The sequence below is a fragment of the Choristoneura fumiferana genome, chromosome 16 (assembly GCF_025370935.1).
Source record: "Choristoneura fumiferana chromosome 16, NRCan_CFum_1, whole genome shotgun sequence".
In the NCBI taxonomy this organism is placed as follows: domain Eukaryota; kingdom Metazoa; phylum Arthropoda; class Insecta; order Lepidoptera; family Tortricidae; genus Choristoneura; species Choristoneura fumiferana.
The window spans coordinates 18641422-18655854 of NC_133487.1; the positions used below are offsets into that span (position 1 = coordinate 18641422).

General features: G+C 36.0%; 2 protein-coding genes across 2 annotated transcripts in view; both read right to left on the reverse strand.

Moving 5' to 3' along the window:
* gogo (thrombospondin-1 like protein golden goal) overlaps positions 1-14433 on the reverse strand; it is a 533136-nt gene that overhangs the window by 333396 nt on the left and 185307 nt on the right. Inside the window, exon 3 of the mRNA XM_074099288.1 lies at positions 11870-11892. The gene's annotated coding sequence lies outside the window, so the exon portion shown is untranslated. The remainder of the gene's footprint in view (positions 1-11869; positions 11893-14433) is intronic.
* LOC141436165 (uncharacterized) lies at positions 1106-1769 on the reverse strand. The gene has a single exon (XM_074099046.1). It carries the CDS (start codon positions 1743-1745, stop codon positions 1152-1154), a length of 594 nt encoding a protein of 197 aa, XP_073955147.1. The 5' UTR covers positions 1746-1769; the 3' UTR covers positions 1106-1151.

Consider the following 14433-nt stretch of genomic DNA (forward strand, 5'->3'; position numbering starts at 1 on the left):
GTGGACCTAGGGGACACAGACGCGCGCGCGGCAAGAGCAATTAAACCGCGTCTCTATTATAAATGAGGTCGTTAATGCCAAAGATTCCCTGCTATAATGAGGCAGCCGAGTATCGGCTGTGCTAAACCTTTCATTGTATGTAATGGTAATATAAAATTTGAATATTTAATTGCATTGTTTTGGGTGACACTCTTTACTGGTCCGGATAATACCAACATGGAAATACCGACCCGTTTTTCGTGTACACGATTTAGAAACTGACACGAGTATCTATAGGCGTCTTACGGTCTTTTTAACAGGTCCAGTTGACCAAATGATACTTTTTTAATGTAAATACTTGACAGGGTAATATTAAATGACATTGTAATGGATAACTCACGTCTTAAACCGAGTTTAGCTCGTCATATTTCGGGCTATTTCGTAGCCCTTCTTCTCAGGAGCACGCGAACGCGACTCGGCGGCTGCCGCAACACGCACACTCAAGAAGAAGAAGAAGGGCTACGAAATAGCCCGAAATTTGTCGAGCTAAACTCGGTTTAAGACATGAGTTATCCGTTACAATGTCATTTAATATGAGTGAGTCTCACGGTAGTTTCATGTTCAAACTTGACTTGGTGTTAAAAATGCCAAAATCGCTACAGGTGTGCTTTAAAAATTAGAGGGATGCTCTCGATTTCTCTAGAATCCCGTCATCAGATCCTGACTTGGTGTCAATGGGAGCAACTCGGCAGTATGTCCTTTCGAACAAAAAAATAATTTTGAAATTCGGCCCACAATTGGCGGAATTATCGCGTAACCAGCACACAAAAAAAAACATACAGACGAATTGAGAACCTCCTCCTTTTTTGAAGTCGGTTGAAAATGATGAAAACAACAGAAAATCTTAACACTGCGTGACGTGACGTGACGTGATTACTATGATTAGTGTTCAAAATGACCAGAGTGATATGTTTTGAGCTAAAAATATATATATAAACACATGTTATTGTCGGTTTAAATGTAAAGGTCAGTGTTTAATCGTATGTTTCAGCTTAGCATAAAATATATACTCGTACTTGGTAATATAAAATTACTTAATGTATACAAGTCACATGAATACACTAACTGTTTTAACTGGATCATTTATTTGTTTAACAGCATAATTGAATCACCTAAGGTCTGAAGACGAAAAGCGGAGCACGGTTCTGGAGCTGCAACCTCGCCGTATACCTCATGTTCTGGACATCATTCTCCGTCACAAACTTCACTTGCTGCAACTGACCATTTGGCAGTAAAACGTAATACGTTCCAATGCTCTTCTGTACTTCCACTGGTCCTTCCAGTTTTTCCGCTTGAGGATTCTCAGTAGCTTCAGTTGTTGTTGCATCTGTGGTTGGTGCTCCATATGTGTTGTCAGGTGCCCCGTATGTATTATCAGGGGTTCCGTAACTGTTGGCTGGCGGTGCTTGCTCATTGGGTAATGTGAAAGGTTCACCAGCTGGCTTCCATCCTGATGCAGGATAAGGACCGCTTTCAGGTGGTCCATAGGAATCCATTGGGGCCGCTTCTTGTTTAGGAAGAGTGAACGGTTCTCCTGCAGGTTTCCATCCCGAAGCAGCATAACCAGCAAATTCGGTTGTTGATTCTGCTGGTGCGTCTGTAGTAGGAGCTAGCTCTTGCCTCTGAAACCGAAACCTCGCTGGTCTAAAGCGAGGCAGTTCAGCGCAAACTGCGGCAACCATGAAAGAAAGAATCAGGAACTTCATGTTGGATTGTTGCTTGATGAATGATGCTGGTGACGATCATGCTTCCTATTTTATACTGGTCAAAATCTTTATGGTTCATTGTTGTATCATAAATGGATCTTAAGGCCGTTTGGTTCAGGATGGTGGATGAGTCTATGAGGATAAGAAGGCTGGTCACGTCTGTCGCTGACATTGACCTCTCAATGTGTGTACGTCACTGTCCAGTAGGGACGTGATGGCGATAATTAAGTAAGTTGATACTGATGTAGAGCTCCCCGTTATCGTATATGCGAGAGATTAAATTTGGCTTCTGTTAGGGCTTCGAGGCTTATCTGTTTCAAGGTAGCACGGTTAAGGGCTCTATTAATCCTACTGATCAGGTTCGTACTATTGGAATTATAAAAAGTATAAGGGTTCTAACATAAAATTTTGTACCATTTTTTACCCGCAGCTTTGTTCAATAATCCGGACAATTTAGTAATAAAAGTAGTGGTCAAATTACATAAATTCCGACAAAGCTGAATTTTGGTGTAGACCTTGGTTACACCGTTAGGAATAAAGTGTCAAAAGTTCTGTGCCCAGGATGATGATGATTGTGATCCCATGTGTGCTAAAAAAAATATTCGGGGTCAAAGGTCAAAATTTGAGGTTTTTGTTTTTTTTTTTCAAAAACGGTAAGTTTTATTAAAAAGTAGCCTAGGCAAAACTTATAGATCTTATTTAAACTTATAGATATTTTTTTCTATGAATCACCAATCCTGACGAGTTTTTCTTAATAATTTTCGCAACAAAACGGACATATAATATTTATTTATCACACACCTGGAGACCCTGTTTTTTCAGCTCGGAATCATGGACTGAGTCTACTACCTCCCAAATTTTGTTGAAATCGGAGAGATAAACTCAGGGTACAATGGTAAGTAAATAGAAATGCCCACAAACATTATACATACATGTCATGTCATGATAAAATTGTAAAGCGACACTTAAAATTTAGCGCTAACACAAGCCAAAGGTAACTTGCCTGTGAATTGCGTAACTTAACTTTAAGATCAGACATTACTTTCCCTATTAAGTAATTCAAACTCGCTTCATCTTTTCTCGCGAATTCTATTTAAATATAATTTTATCCAATTTCTTTTCTATTTTTCACCCGCATAAGTCCATTTGAACATCGAGGTTATATACATTAACCTATTTAAACTGGATTATTTTTTTCTTCAAAGTGAGAACAAAAGGCATTAATTATTCTTCTACGAAGCAAAAGCCAAAGGCTTGTTATTCTATAATTGACAAGAATTAACCTTTTACATTGTAACTTTCCTGCATTTTATGTATTAGGTACCTCCTAATATATTTATACCATGAATCAAAAAAGACGCAGGAACTGTAAAATTTAGTAAGCAATACAGTAAACAGAGAAACATAGAGAAAGAATTCCAAGGTAAGCAATAAATAATAGATATTATTTAGTTTAGTTTATAGTTGATTTACATCGTCATCATCAGCCGGGAGACGTCCACAGCTGAACGACAACTCGCCGCTTGCATCCACCGGTTGCCCGCAATTCTCACATTATCGTCAGTCCTAGTGGGAGGCCTGCAAACGCTTCGTCTTCCGGTTCGTGGTCGCCACTCGAGAACTTTTCTCCCGCAACGGTTATCTGTTCTTCGAGAGATGTGGCCCCCCATAGCCACATTTACAGTTGGTTTATATTAGTTACGATGAAGAGTTATACATAGACATAATTAACGTAACCATAGGTAGCCCGGATTCTAGACAATCCAATTACAATTCAATTCTGATGCAAATACTGACCGCCCCAGCCTGTGCCCATTACTAGAACAAATATTAAGATTACAGCCCTTAATCCCGGGTCAGGTCACTCAAATAGAACACCAACAGTGCTAATCCAAGTAATCAGTAATTATCATTGAATAGAAACTAATCACTGGACATTACGTAATAGGGACAATGCGTGGTTTTTATTTATTTGTTCAAGGACCGATCAAATTTTGCTTGTTGTACCATCAGCCAAATATGTGGCCTACCACCCTAAAGTTGATAATAGTTTGCATGTCACAAAACAATAATGCCAACAGACATGTCTGTCAACTTGAAAGTTCGACTTTAGCCACATATTCATTTGATAGGAACTTGTTTAAAAGTTGATAGACTACTTATTTGGCTGATGGTATGTAGGTACCATGTGCCTCAGCACGAGCCAGCAGGATTGGATCTATAGTCGTCTACCTCACCTACATACTATATAATGATAATTTTGTTTTCGATTATGTATGACATTTTGCAGTTTTTATATTTGATCTTTATTAATTTTATAACCTAGATCTGTGCCTAGATGCATTTTGCATGCCTACTGTTAGAGGGCAGCTAGCACTATTGACACTTTTATCAGTTAATACCTTATAAGAAATTCCAACATCGCATTTATCCACATAGTGCTAAAGCACTATTATTTGCTTTAGCAAATAAATATTTCATTTCATTTCATTTGGGCTTCAAACACTCCTGCTGGCTCGTGCTGAGGCACCGACTTCAGACTGGTAGAAAATTATTTTCATGGTTTTTTGTGGTCGGTTAAATTATTTGTTAAATTTTTTATAATGTCAACTGCTCGTAGCCTTTTACGAAAGATTGCTTTTTTTGCTGCAGGGACGTTCATTATTGAGGAGTCCTGGTACTTCACCACCCATTCCATTTCACCATATGCTTTACGATGAGCATAAATTGCTTAGCAACTGTGTTAAAGTAATTGAAATTCAACCCGTGACGTACTTGTTATTGAGTAGTAGCTCTGATGGTCAAATGTGATCTTCATAATCAGTTCCACATCACCAAATGATGATTTTCAAGAGCAAATGCACGAATTGCTACTAAATTTATATCCAAATTACCATATTTATTGACAACAAAAACACACTACATCACAACAAAACAGTAAAAACATAAATAGAAGAAGAGAGAAAAATTAGAGACATTGTGCTGTAGTGTGATAACAAAATACCCAACTAGCATGTGAGTAGCCCTGACCAGAGCTGCAGCGCTGGTTTTCAGCTGAACCCCAAAGAGTGTGCACCCACGTAACTGAACGCGTAATTATTGAGTGAAAAGAAAAAACTATATATTATATTATAGATATGTATATATCATGACAAATATAAGAATTATAAAATACCTATAAACATATATAATGCGTGGAAATTTGTACAAGATGATTTAAAAATAAAATAAAAAAGTAGCAGTAAATTCAATAACGACAATAATAATAATGAAACAATAATAAGTAAAATAAAATAAAATTACAAAAAGAAGATTTACTCGTAGAGAGATTGAAGATTTCCCTCGGTTTCCTTGTGATCCAACCATCCTAATTTGGTCTGGTTTGGGTGGTTGGTGCTTATGGTACCTAATCGAAGGCATTCTTAAACTATCTACAAAAAAAAATCTAATTGGCCCATAAATGACAGAGTTCTGAGGTAACAAACATAAAAAAATACAACCAAATTGATAACCTCCTCCTTTTTTGAAGTCGGTCGGTTTTGTCTAAAACTCTGTCACTGTTGTTGTCTCTTGGATATTCCACGAATCCTTTTAGTGGATAATCCGTGAATTGCGGATAGAGTGCACTAAGGATGGTCAATATCTAGATATAACTGGGTAATTATTTGAGGTGTAAGAGAAAATGTTACAGAAATAAAAACACACATTTTGATGTGGTCTGTTTTTTTGAACATAAGGATATGTACCGATAAGATGCTTTATATTATAAGAGATCGATAAAGTTATTTTGGTTAAAAAAAGCAAAAATCCAATTTTAACGGGGTAACGAAAATGAGCATCGAGACCACGAAAATAACATTTTGTTTAATTTAAAATCTATAATTGTACTATTTGAATGAAAAATCTGATCATAATGAGAAAACGAATAAGCATTATTTAATTAATCAGGTATCAACAGAATAGACAATCGATATCTATATAAAAAAAAATTAAAACTTGACCACGAAAATGACGACTTCAAATTGTATACTATCTAGAAATTACTTAATTAAAGTAAGATTAATAACTTCAACTCACAAACCAAACAGTTTTCAATACCTTCCCCCCGTGCAGGTACGTAAACCGGAAACGAAATTATGTTACAAACAAATGCTCCTCTAAATGACGAAGTTTCTTTAATATTTAGATATATACATTTCACACGTACATTCAGGGCAAAATAATTGAACCTCTCGCCAGTTAACAAAATTGGCGACGCACTGGTCATAATTCCTATAACCACACCTGGAGCAAATGTTGTTGACGGTCAACCATTCTTCGTTTAAATAATTAAATCAATAACGGCATAAACGATACACTGTAAAAAGCAGAAAATTCTATAAAGTGTTCTGTATTTTTTCTACTTGTAGGGAAAATCATCTTTTTCGTGGTCTTTAATCAGTTCGTGGCCCATAGGACCACGAAAATGATGACCACGAAATTGAAAAGCTCTTACTTTCGCGGCTCTGTAGTAAATATCCTATAGATTTGAAGCAAATGAAATCAATATTGCATAACTTAACTGCAAATGACACAGCACCAGTAAAACATTATATTTATTTACCCAATACTTACCAAGTCGCAACCGTAACGAAAATGACGCTCGATCTTTGACGCAAATCTAACTGAACCTTTATTACATTAATTATAGATAAATATTATGACTTGCGATAAACATATACGTTTATATTGACGCAGTCCTATTTCAAAGTTGCTTATAGTTAAAAAAGGATTTACAGGAGGTTTGACTCTTTTTTTTGTTTAAAATATACTTAATAAGTGTGACCACGAAAAGATGGTGTATTTTGGAACAACGGGAAATGTAGAAAAAAATAGTTTATCAATGTCCTAATTTTTTTATGTTTGCATGCATGGATATCATATTAGAACATTCAATCCATGTTTTAAACAGCAAGTTTTCTATACCTTGTATTTTTTACATACTACAAAGTAATCAGGGATAATCCGAACCTGACCACGTAACTGACTTTTGTGCAGAAAGAATTTAGTTATTGTGGAAAAAAAGATAAAATAGAATAAAATGTATTTACCGAAGTTTCAGTGATAATATCCTAAGCAACTTAAACAATAAACGATATATTTCTAATTTTATAATGAAATTTGAGTCTGAACACTAATTGACTCTCGAAATATAACCCAACTACGCCACTAAGCTACTTTTTGTTTTAATGGAAATGTGTATTTAAAACCTTAAAATACAAAGCAAACTATTTTGAAATGAGATTTTAGACGTAACTTTGCATATTATCAACGTACCTACAACTAACTTTGAATAGTTACTCGTATTTGAGCAAAATTTGACTCAAAATAAACGAAGCTTTTGTTGTTTAGATAGCGTTTTAATTAATTTACTGAAAGCTTGCTAGGCGATTTAGTTATTCAAAGCATTATACCCTTAATTTATGTAACAATGTTGTTTTAGTGAAATAAACATTTTTCATTTTTCTTTTTCATTATTTCTGGAGCCTTTGCGAGTCTGTTTAGACTGGGCTACAGAAAGACAAAATAATTGGAGTGTTATTTTCTCCTTATAAACTATCCAAAATCAAATTACGAATATTTTCATTCTAATGCCAAGCAATGTGACGTTTATCGAATCAGGCGTTACTTTGCGGAGGTCCATATGTCTCAATCACCCACGGGTGAGCAAAGTAATGGTTTGGTTCCTTAATGTGATGTTTTTCGAGCATAATGATGATGAATGATATATTTCGAGTATCAAGCCGTGGTGGCCCAGTGGTTTGATCTATGGCCTCTGAAGCAGAGGATTGTGGGTTCAAACCCGGGCTCGCACCTCTGAGTGTTTCGGAATTTATATGCGAAATTACTTTCTAAATTCACAGTAAGAAAGATGATGAATGATAGAAAGATATTTAATAATTTATTGAATCAGGCGTCAGGGGTGGAGGAACTGCATGAACACGCATATCTTGCATAAGCTTAGCTATCATAAGGTCGCGGGTGAGCAAGGAAATTCTTTTAGTTCACTAGAAAGATATTATTTCTAAAGATAGTCAAAATAATAATACCCTATTCTTCGGGCTATGTCGGTAACCTTAATACTACCGCGGATATTTGATTTTATTTTTTTACATACTTATATCAAATCAAATAATCCCTATATCCCTGTATATTATAATGCGAAAGACTCTGTCTGTCTGCCTGTGTATCTGTCTGTCGGTTACGCTTTCACGTCGAAACCACTGAAACGATTTTGATGAAATTTGGTAAACCCCAAGGATCAACATAGGATACCTACCTTTTATTCCGGTCGAGGGCACCACCGCGCGATAACCTAGATCCGCGCAGACGAAGTCGCGGACAAAGCTAGTTTACAATATAAGAACATTCCAGCGAAGACACTCTATTCGGGATTGTGGTCATTGTCCAGAAAGTAGGTAGTGACACATTTTGTACATCTAGGTGCACAGATATTTCCGACGGTTTATAGATGTCGTGTGTAGCTGCCAGTCTGCTCTAACCATGAGGTTCCAAAGCAAGTAAACAAACAATCAAACCGTCGTCGTATAACACGCTGCGACCAGTTGGCGCGTGCCCGAAATACTTAATGTGCTTGCACAGTACTCGCATTTGTAACAGTACGAAAATAAAAACTGTTGCACTTTTTTACCCAAAAAAGATAAGATAATAATCATTTTTTCGCTATTCGCCAAAACAGTTGTATAGTACAAGTTAAGACAAAACAAAATAAAAATTAAAAATAGCAAAATACAACACAAACGGGACTTATCACGCTAACACACACGAGTAAAGTTTGTCTCGACGTTTGGCAACATTACAGTGGCCGTGGTCTACCTACTCGTGAAATATTGAGGTAAATATTACCCGTGTGTGTTAGCGTGAAAAGTCCCGTTTGTGCTATTTTGACTATGAGTGAAAATCACGAAAGTTTAAAACGTTATAAACAATAGCAACATGTCGAGCTAAACTCGGTTTAAGACGTGAGTTATCCGCTACAATATCATTTAATATGAGTAAGTCTCACGGTAGTTCATGTTCAAAAAATAGCAAGTTGTTAAAAAATGGCTTGTACACTCTTCAATTGGTTATTGCAATGCAATTTGAGTTAACAGACCGACAGTTAGCGTTACTTTCGTATTTATGTTCTGTGTCATCTTATAATACCCTTCTAAGTAAAATTCAAATTCATTCATCCACATTTCAGGAACAATTGAAACTTAAATTTTCTATAATTTGCAAATTTATTTTACCCATTTTTAAAAATTCACCTGTCTCGAAATTCCACGCATATATTAAGAGCCCAATCACATTGTAAGTACAAATAACCAAAAATATTGTTTTATAAAAGGATATTTTCATGTCCAATTGAGAGATACTTAGGGCTTAAGCCATACTCGTAATTCACGAGAGCACAATGCGGATCATGTGAACTTAATCATATCTAAAATGGAATTTATAGGTAAGATTTATATATTTATTTATTTATCTGTCAACAAAATACATAGACTGCTGAAATCATTACTCTTCCTTTGGCTTTGCCGTAGTCGAGTAAAAAATACAGTTAAACACCAATGCGTTGTAAAATTCAAATTATACAAAACAAAAAGACATAAAATACATGAAAATTACATACGAAAAAAACTAATCGGGTTTTTTTTAAAGCCGTCTAAGGTAATTATTATAAAACATAAAATTATAAACGTCGTCTTATAAAATGCAGTTGGTTAGGTAAGTTTAATTCAATAGCAATTATGCAGAAAATACTGTTTCAGTAATAAATTACTTTATGACAAATAATAATTATGGAAAACGTTACGCCATAAGAAACAGGGCCAACGATAGTAAACCACTTAGCTACTGTTTATATCTGTGTGCTTTAAGTGAGCATAATGTAATTGTAATGTCGACCCACTTCCGCGTTTTTTATTTGAAGTTTGACTACATTTTCCTTGTCTCTTAAACTTTTCCGCTGCTAAGTATATCTTAATCGCCATAACTTCATAGTAACTCATGTTAGTGTAGGTGACACAAACTCCCGGATAGGGGTGGCCCTATAGGGACTGAGAAGTATTGTTAGATACATTTGAATAAGATGAATAGCTGTCATTTCATACATTTTATCGTAAGTATTATGAACTTAGTTGTACCTGAACTGAAACAATTAAGTAATTATTGTGTTAAAGCAAGTGCTTTTACTCACTTGCTTGCTTTCTAGGGTTCCGTAGCCAAAATGGCAAAAACAGAACCCTTATAGTTTCGCCATGTCCGTCTGTCTGTCTGTCTGTCCGTCCGCGGCTTTGCTCAGGGACTATCAATGCTAGAAAGCTATAATTTTGCACGAATATGTAAAGTATGCCGACAAAATGGTACAATAAAAAAAAAAAAAAATTTTTTTTTTAGGGTAAGTACCTCCTATAGACGTAAAGTGGGGATGAATTTTTTTTCTGATCCGTGTATTGATGGATAGGGCTTATAAAACCATAAGGGGGTTGCTAAAAGTATTTTTCGATTTAGTGATTTGTTTACAAAATATTCAACTTTAAAGTGCAAATTTTCATTAAAATCGAGCGTCCTCTCTACGGTTAACTATAACGGTTAAGTTTTCTTTAGAATTATTAGTAGTTTAAGAGTAAACAGCAGCCTAAGGTATAAAATATACCTAAACTTGGAATATTCCGTACGAAATCCTTTTAAAAATATTAAATACTTATTTTTTTCGTAATGGCTACGGAACCCCTTTTGGGCATGTCCTTCACGCTCTTGTCCGGTTTTTTTATTTGTTTGCTTTTAAGGTTGCTTTTAAAGTTATTGTTTCAGTTTATTGATATGAACTTCGCAAAGTAACGCCTGATTCAATAAGTTTAGTTATGACTATTCAATTTTATTTCTAACAGCCGGGCCGGTGCAGTCTAACAGGGCTAACCAATTTTCGCTCTTTTAAAGTCCAAGTGCCGGCTAAGCACCTGCAGATGTTCCTGCACTCCGACTTCTGGCCGGAGGGTGTGGTTTTCCGTCGGTTTAGAGAAGCAGGAATGAAAATCCCTAAATAACTTTTTATGTTACTACTAGCTTTTGCCCGCGGCTCCGGCCGCGTGGTATTCGGTTATCGCGCGCTGTTCCCTCGGGATTAAAAGTAGCCTATGTCACTCTCGGGCCCATAAACTATCTCTATGCCAAAAATCACGTCGATCCGTCGCTCCGTTACGGCGTGAAAGACGGACAAACACACAAACATACAAACACACTTTCGCATTTATAATATTAGTATGGATTATTTCTGATTCAATGTTTTAGACTGTCGCGATCATTATTAATTTTATGATTAAAATTCGGGTTTTGTTCCGCGTATCTTGATTTTAGACAAGCTCGATATTTCGGCACAGGCGCATGCGCCATGATCACGAGACGACTGTGCCGAAATATCGAAATTCTCTAAAATCAAGGTACGCGGCACAAAACCCGAATTTAAATCATAAAATTATATGCTATTGTTTTATATGTGATTATTTTTATGTTTTTTTAATTTACAGCACGTTGGTATGAACTGTAATGCTGTAAATTTTCATTGTTTAATAAATTAATTGTAGTTTTCATAACCTAGAATAGTTGAAGAACCCTAACATTGTTATTTCAAAGTTCAACATCTCAAAAAACTGCTAAACCGATTTCCATAAAACATAGCTAAGAACTACCACAAAGAAACGCGCTTTTACTTAAAAAAACCGCATCGAAATCGCTCCATCCATTTGAAAGCTACGATGCCACAAATAAAAACTATGCTATGGCCTGCCAAAGTTCTCAAACTATCTTCACACAAAATGACATTCAAATTGGTTCAGTTTAAGTGTGAAAAGGTAACAGGTAGACTGAGTTATTTTCACATTTGTAATATAAATAATGATACACTTTCTATGAAGTCAATTAATTACTTGGATTTATTTCCCTTTCAGACTTAATATTTATTGCGTCACAAATTCGACCCCGAGCCGGGGACGGGATGACGGGACGAAAAAGTTTCTTCGCAAATTAATATTGGAAAAAAAAAGTTCCGGTTTTAAATCGTAAACTTTTTGTGTACTCACCCTCAGTTGCCCCCAATCGGGATCTGAAAAGGAAAAAAGAAAGGAAATTAATTAATGAAAAAACTGATAATTGAAAGGAAAAGTTCATTAATTAAGTAATTCATAAAGCACGTTTTGTTACGTATTCTCGGTTTATTTGTAATTTGAAAAGTAAAGTTAATACCTCTTAATATCTATAAGTAATTCATAAAGCATTTTGGTTATTGAAATTGTGAAATGTGAAAAGATTAATATCTTATGGATAAGCCGCGACAAAAATTGTTTGCTTACATTTCTTTCCAGGACTTAAATATCTCGACACTAAATTCTATCAAAATGGAATTAAGCGTTTTCGCATGATTGGACTAAAAATATATTCATAGCATTCCTCGCCACGATCCGTTAGAATAACGAAACTAGTTTTTCGATAAAATTAAAAATATGTAGTAGACTGGGAATATTTAAGATTTATTTTAATGGCTTACAAATCAGTATATCTTTTTGAACTCGTGTTTTTCTTCTCAAGATCCATGTCAGAGACAACTCTTTGCATGGATGTGGTTTGGATGAGGGATCCCTTGATCACTAATTCTTCGAAAGACTGAAACCGTCTTCCTTCCTGTATGACCTTCTTTCTTTTTTTCATTCCTCGTCCTGTTCGCCTCCCTCTTCCGCTATTTATTAACATTTTTTTTTTATTCGACTGGATGGCAATCGTGCAAGTGGGTCTCCTGATGGTAAGAGATCACCACTGCGCATAAACATCTGCAACACCAGGGGTATTGCAGATGCGTTGCCAACCTAGAGGCCTAAGATGGGATACCTCAAGTGCCAGTAATTTCACCGGCTGTCTTACTCTCCAAAACACAACAGTGCAAGCACTGCTGCTTCACGGCAGGATTAGCGAGCAAGATGGTGGTAGCAATCCGGGCGGACCTTGCTTCTGTGTGATTTTATGTATTACCTCTCATCATCGTCATATCGTCGCCATACGTCCACTGTTGGACCCACCCATAATATGAAATTCTAGTTTTAATTACAATTATATTCTTTAGTCTTAGTGTGACGGGACTCCCGCAACAGCATTCGGACGAAAAGGTTTTTTTATTATTGCCTTGCTGCTTTTCACTGTTGACGTTCTGCTGAATCAATGTTAATAGTACCGACTTGAAATTTGGTACAGATATGTAGTTTAGACGACAATTCAAGTACAGTCAACAAAAAATACATTCGGCAAAAAAAGCTTGTATTAAAAATGATTTTTTAACAAAAACTTATTACAAGCATTATATTTATTTGCAGTGTATGCAACTATGTTTGCTCGGGTGTAATCTTTCAACTCAAATTTGAAGTAGATATCTTCAACCGATTGAGCTGAAATTTTACACGCATGTATAAATCCGATGACAATGCATTATTATTATAACATGGAGTTGATCTGATGATAAAGCTAGCGGGTGACCATACGGAACTCTGTGATAAACGACACGACCACATCGAGTTTGGACTCGTTTGTCGTCTTGACGAGTACTTTGGTAACCAGGGGCATAAAGTACAGTCAGCAAAAAGAACTTATATTAGAAGAATTTTTAAGAAAAAACTTTACTGAACTCGCACTTGACCAATTTTTAACAAATAAGTAGCATACCTAATTTTTTTATGAAATAGAAATAGAAATAATAAGTCCCACAGCTGGGCAACGGCCTCCCTTTCCTCCGCCACTCTTCCCTATCCTGGACATTTTGGGCATGCACCTTTAAATCTAGCTGAAAAGCCCTCAGAGGCCCATTTCACAAAGGCACAAGTTACTATTTACAAGCGGTAGTCTCTTTTCAATACATACTGTTAAACAAAGACTACTTACCGCTTGTAAATTGTTACTTGTAGCTACGTGAAATAGGGCAAAAAAAATAAAACCGACTACAAAAAACCATGAAAATATTTTTCTACCAGTCTGAAGTCGGTGCCTCAGCACGAGCCAGCAGGAGTGATTGAAGCCCAATATACTCGTATAGTTGTGGTGAGGTAGACGATTATAGGTCCACTCCTGCTGGCTCGTAGTGAGGTGTAGAGTGCTGGCTTGTATACTGTAGTTTTTAAGTATTTTATTTGTAATTATTTTGTGTTGAAAAAATGACTTTCTGCCAAGTTTCTTGCGGCGCATTCTTCTTGGCAATGATGGTCTTTCCGAAAGCACTGGTAGTTTAAAAAATGACGTGTAAAAGTGCCCATTGCGGCCTATTTACTGAATAAATGATTTTGATTTTTTTTGAAGCACCGACTTCAGACTGGTAGAAAAATATTTTCATCGGTTTTTTGTAGTCAGTTCTATTTTTGTTATAAACTTTTCTATTTTCTATTTTTAACCCCGACGCAAAAAATGGGTGTTATAGTTTGACCGCTATGTGTGTCTCTGTGTGTGTTTGTATCTGTCTGTGGCACCGTATCTCTTAAACGGGTGAACCGATTTGAATGCGATTCCTTTTATTTGCAAGCAGGTTTTCTAGCGATGGTTCTTAGATATGTTTCATCAAAATCGGTTCAGCCGTTTTTGAGATATTGAACTTTGAAGTCACAAAGTCGGG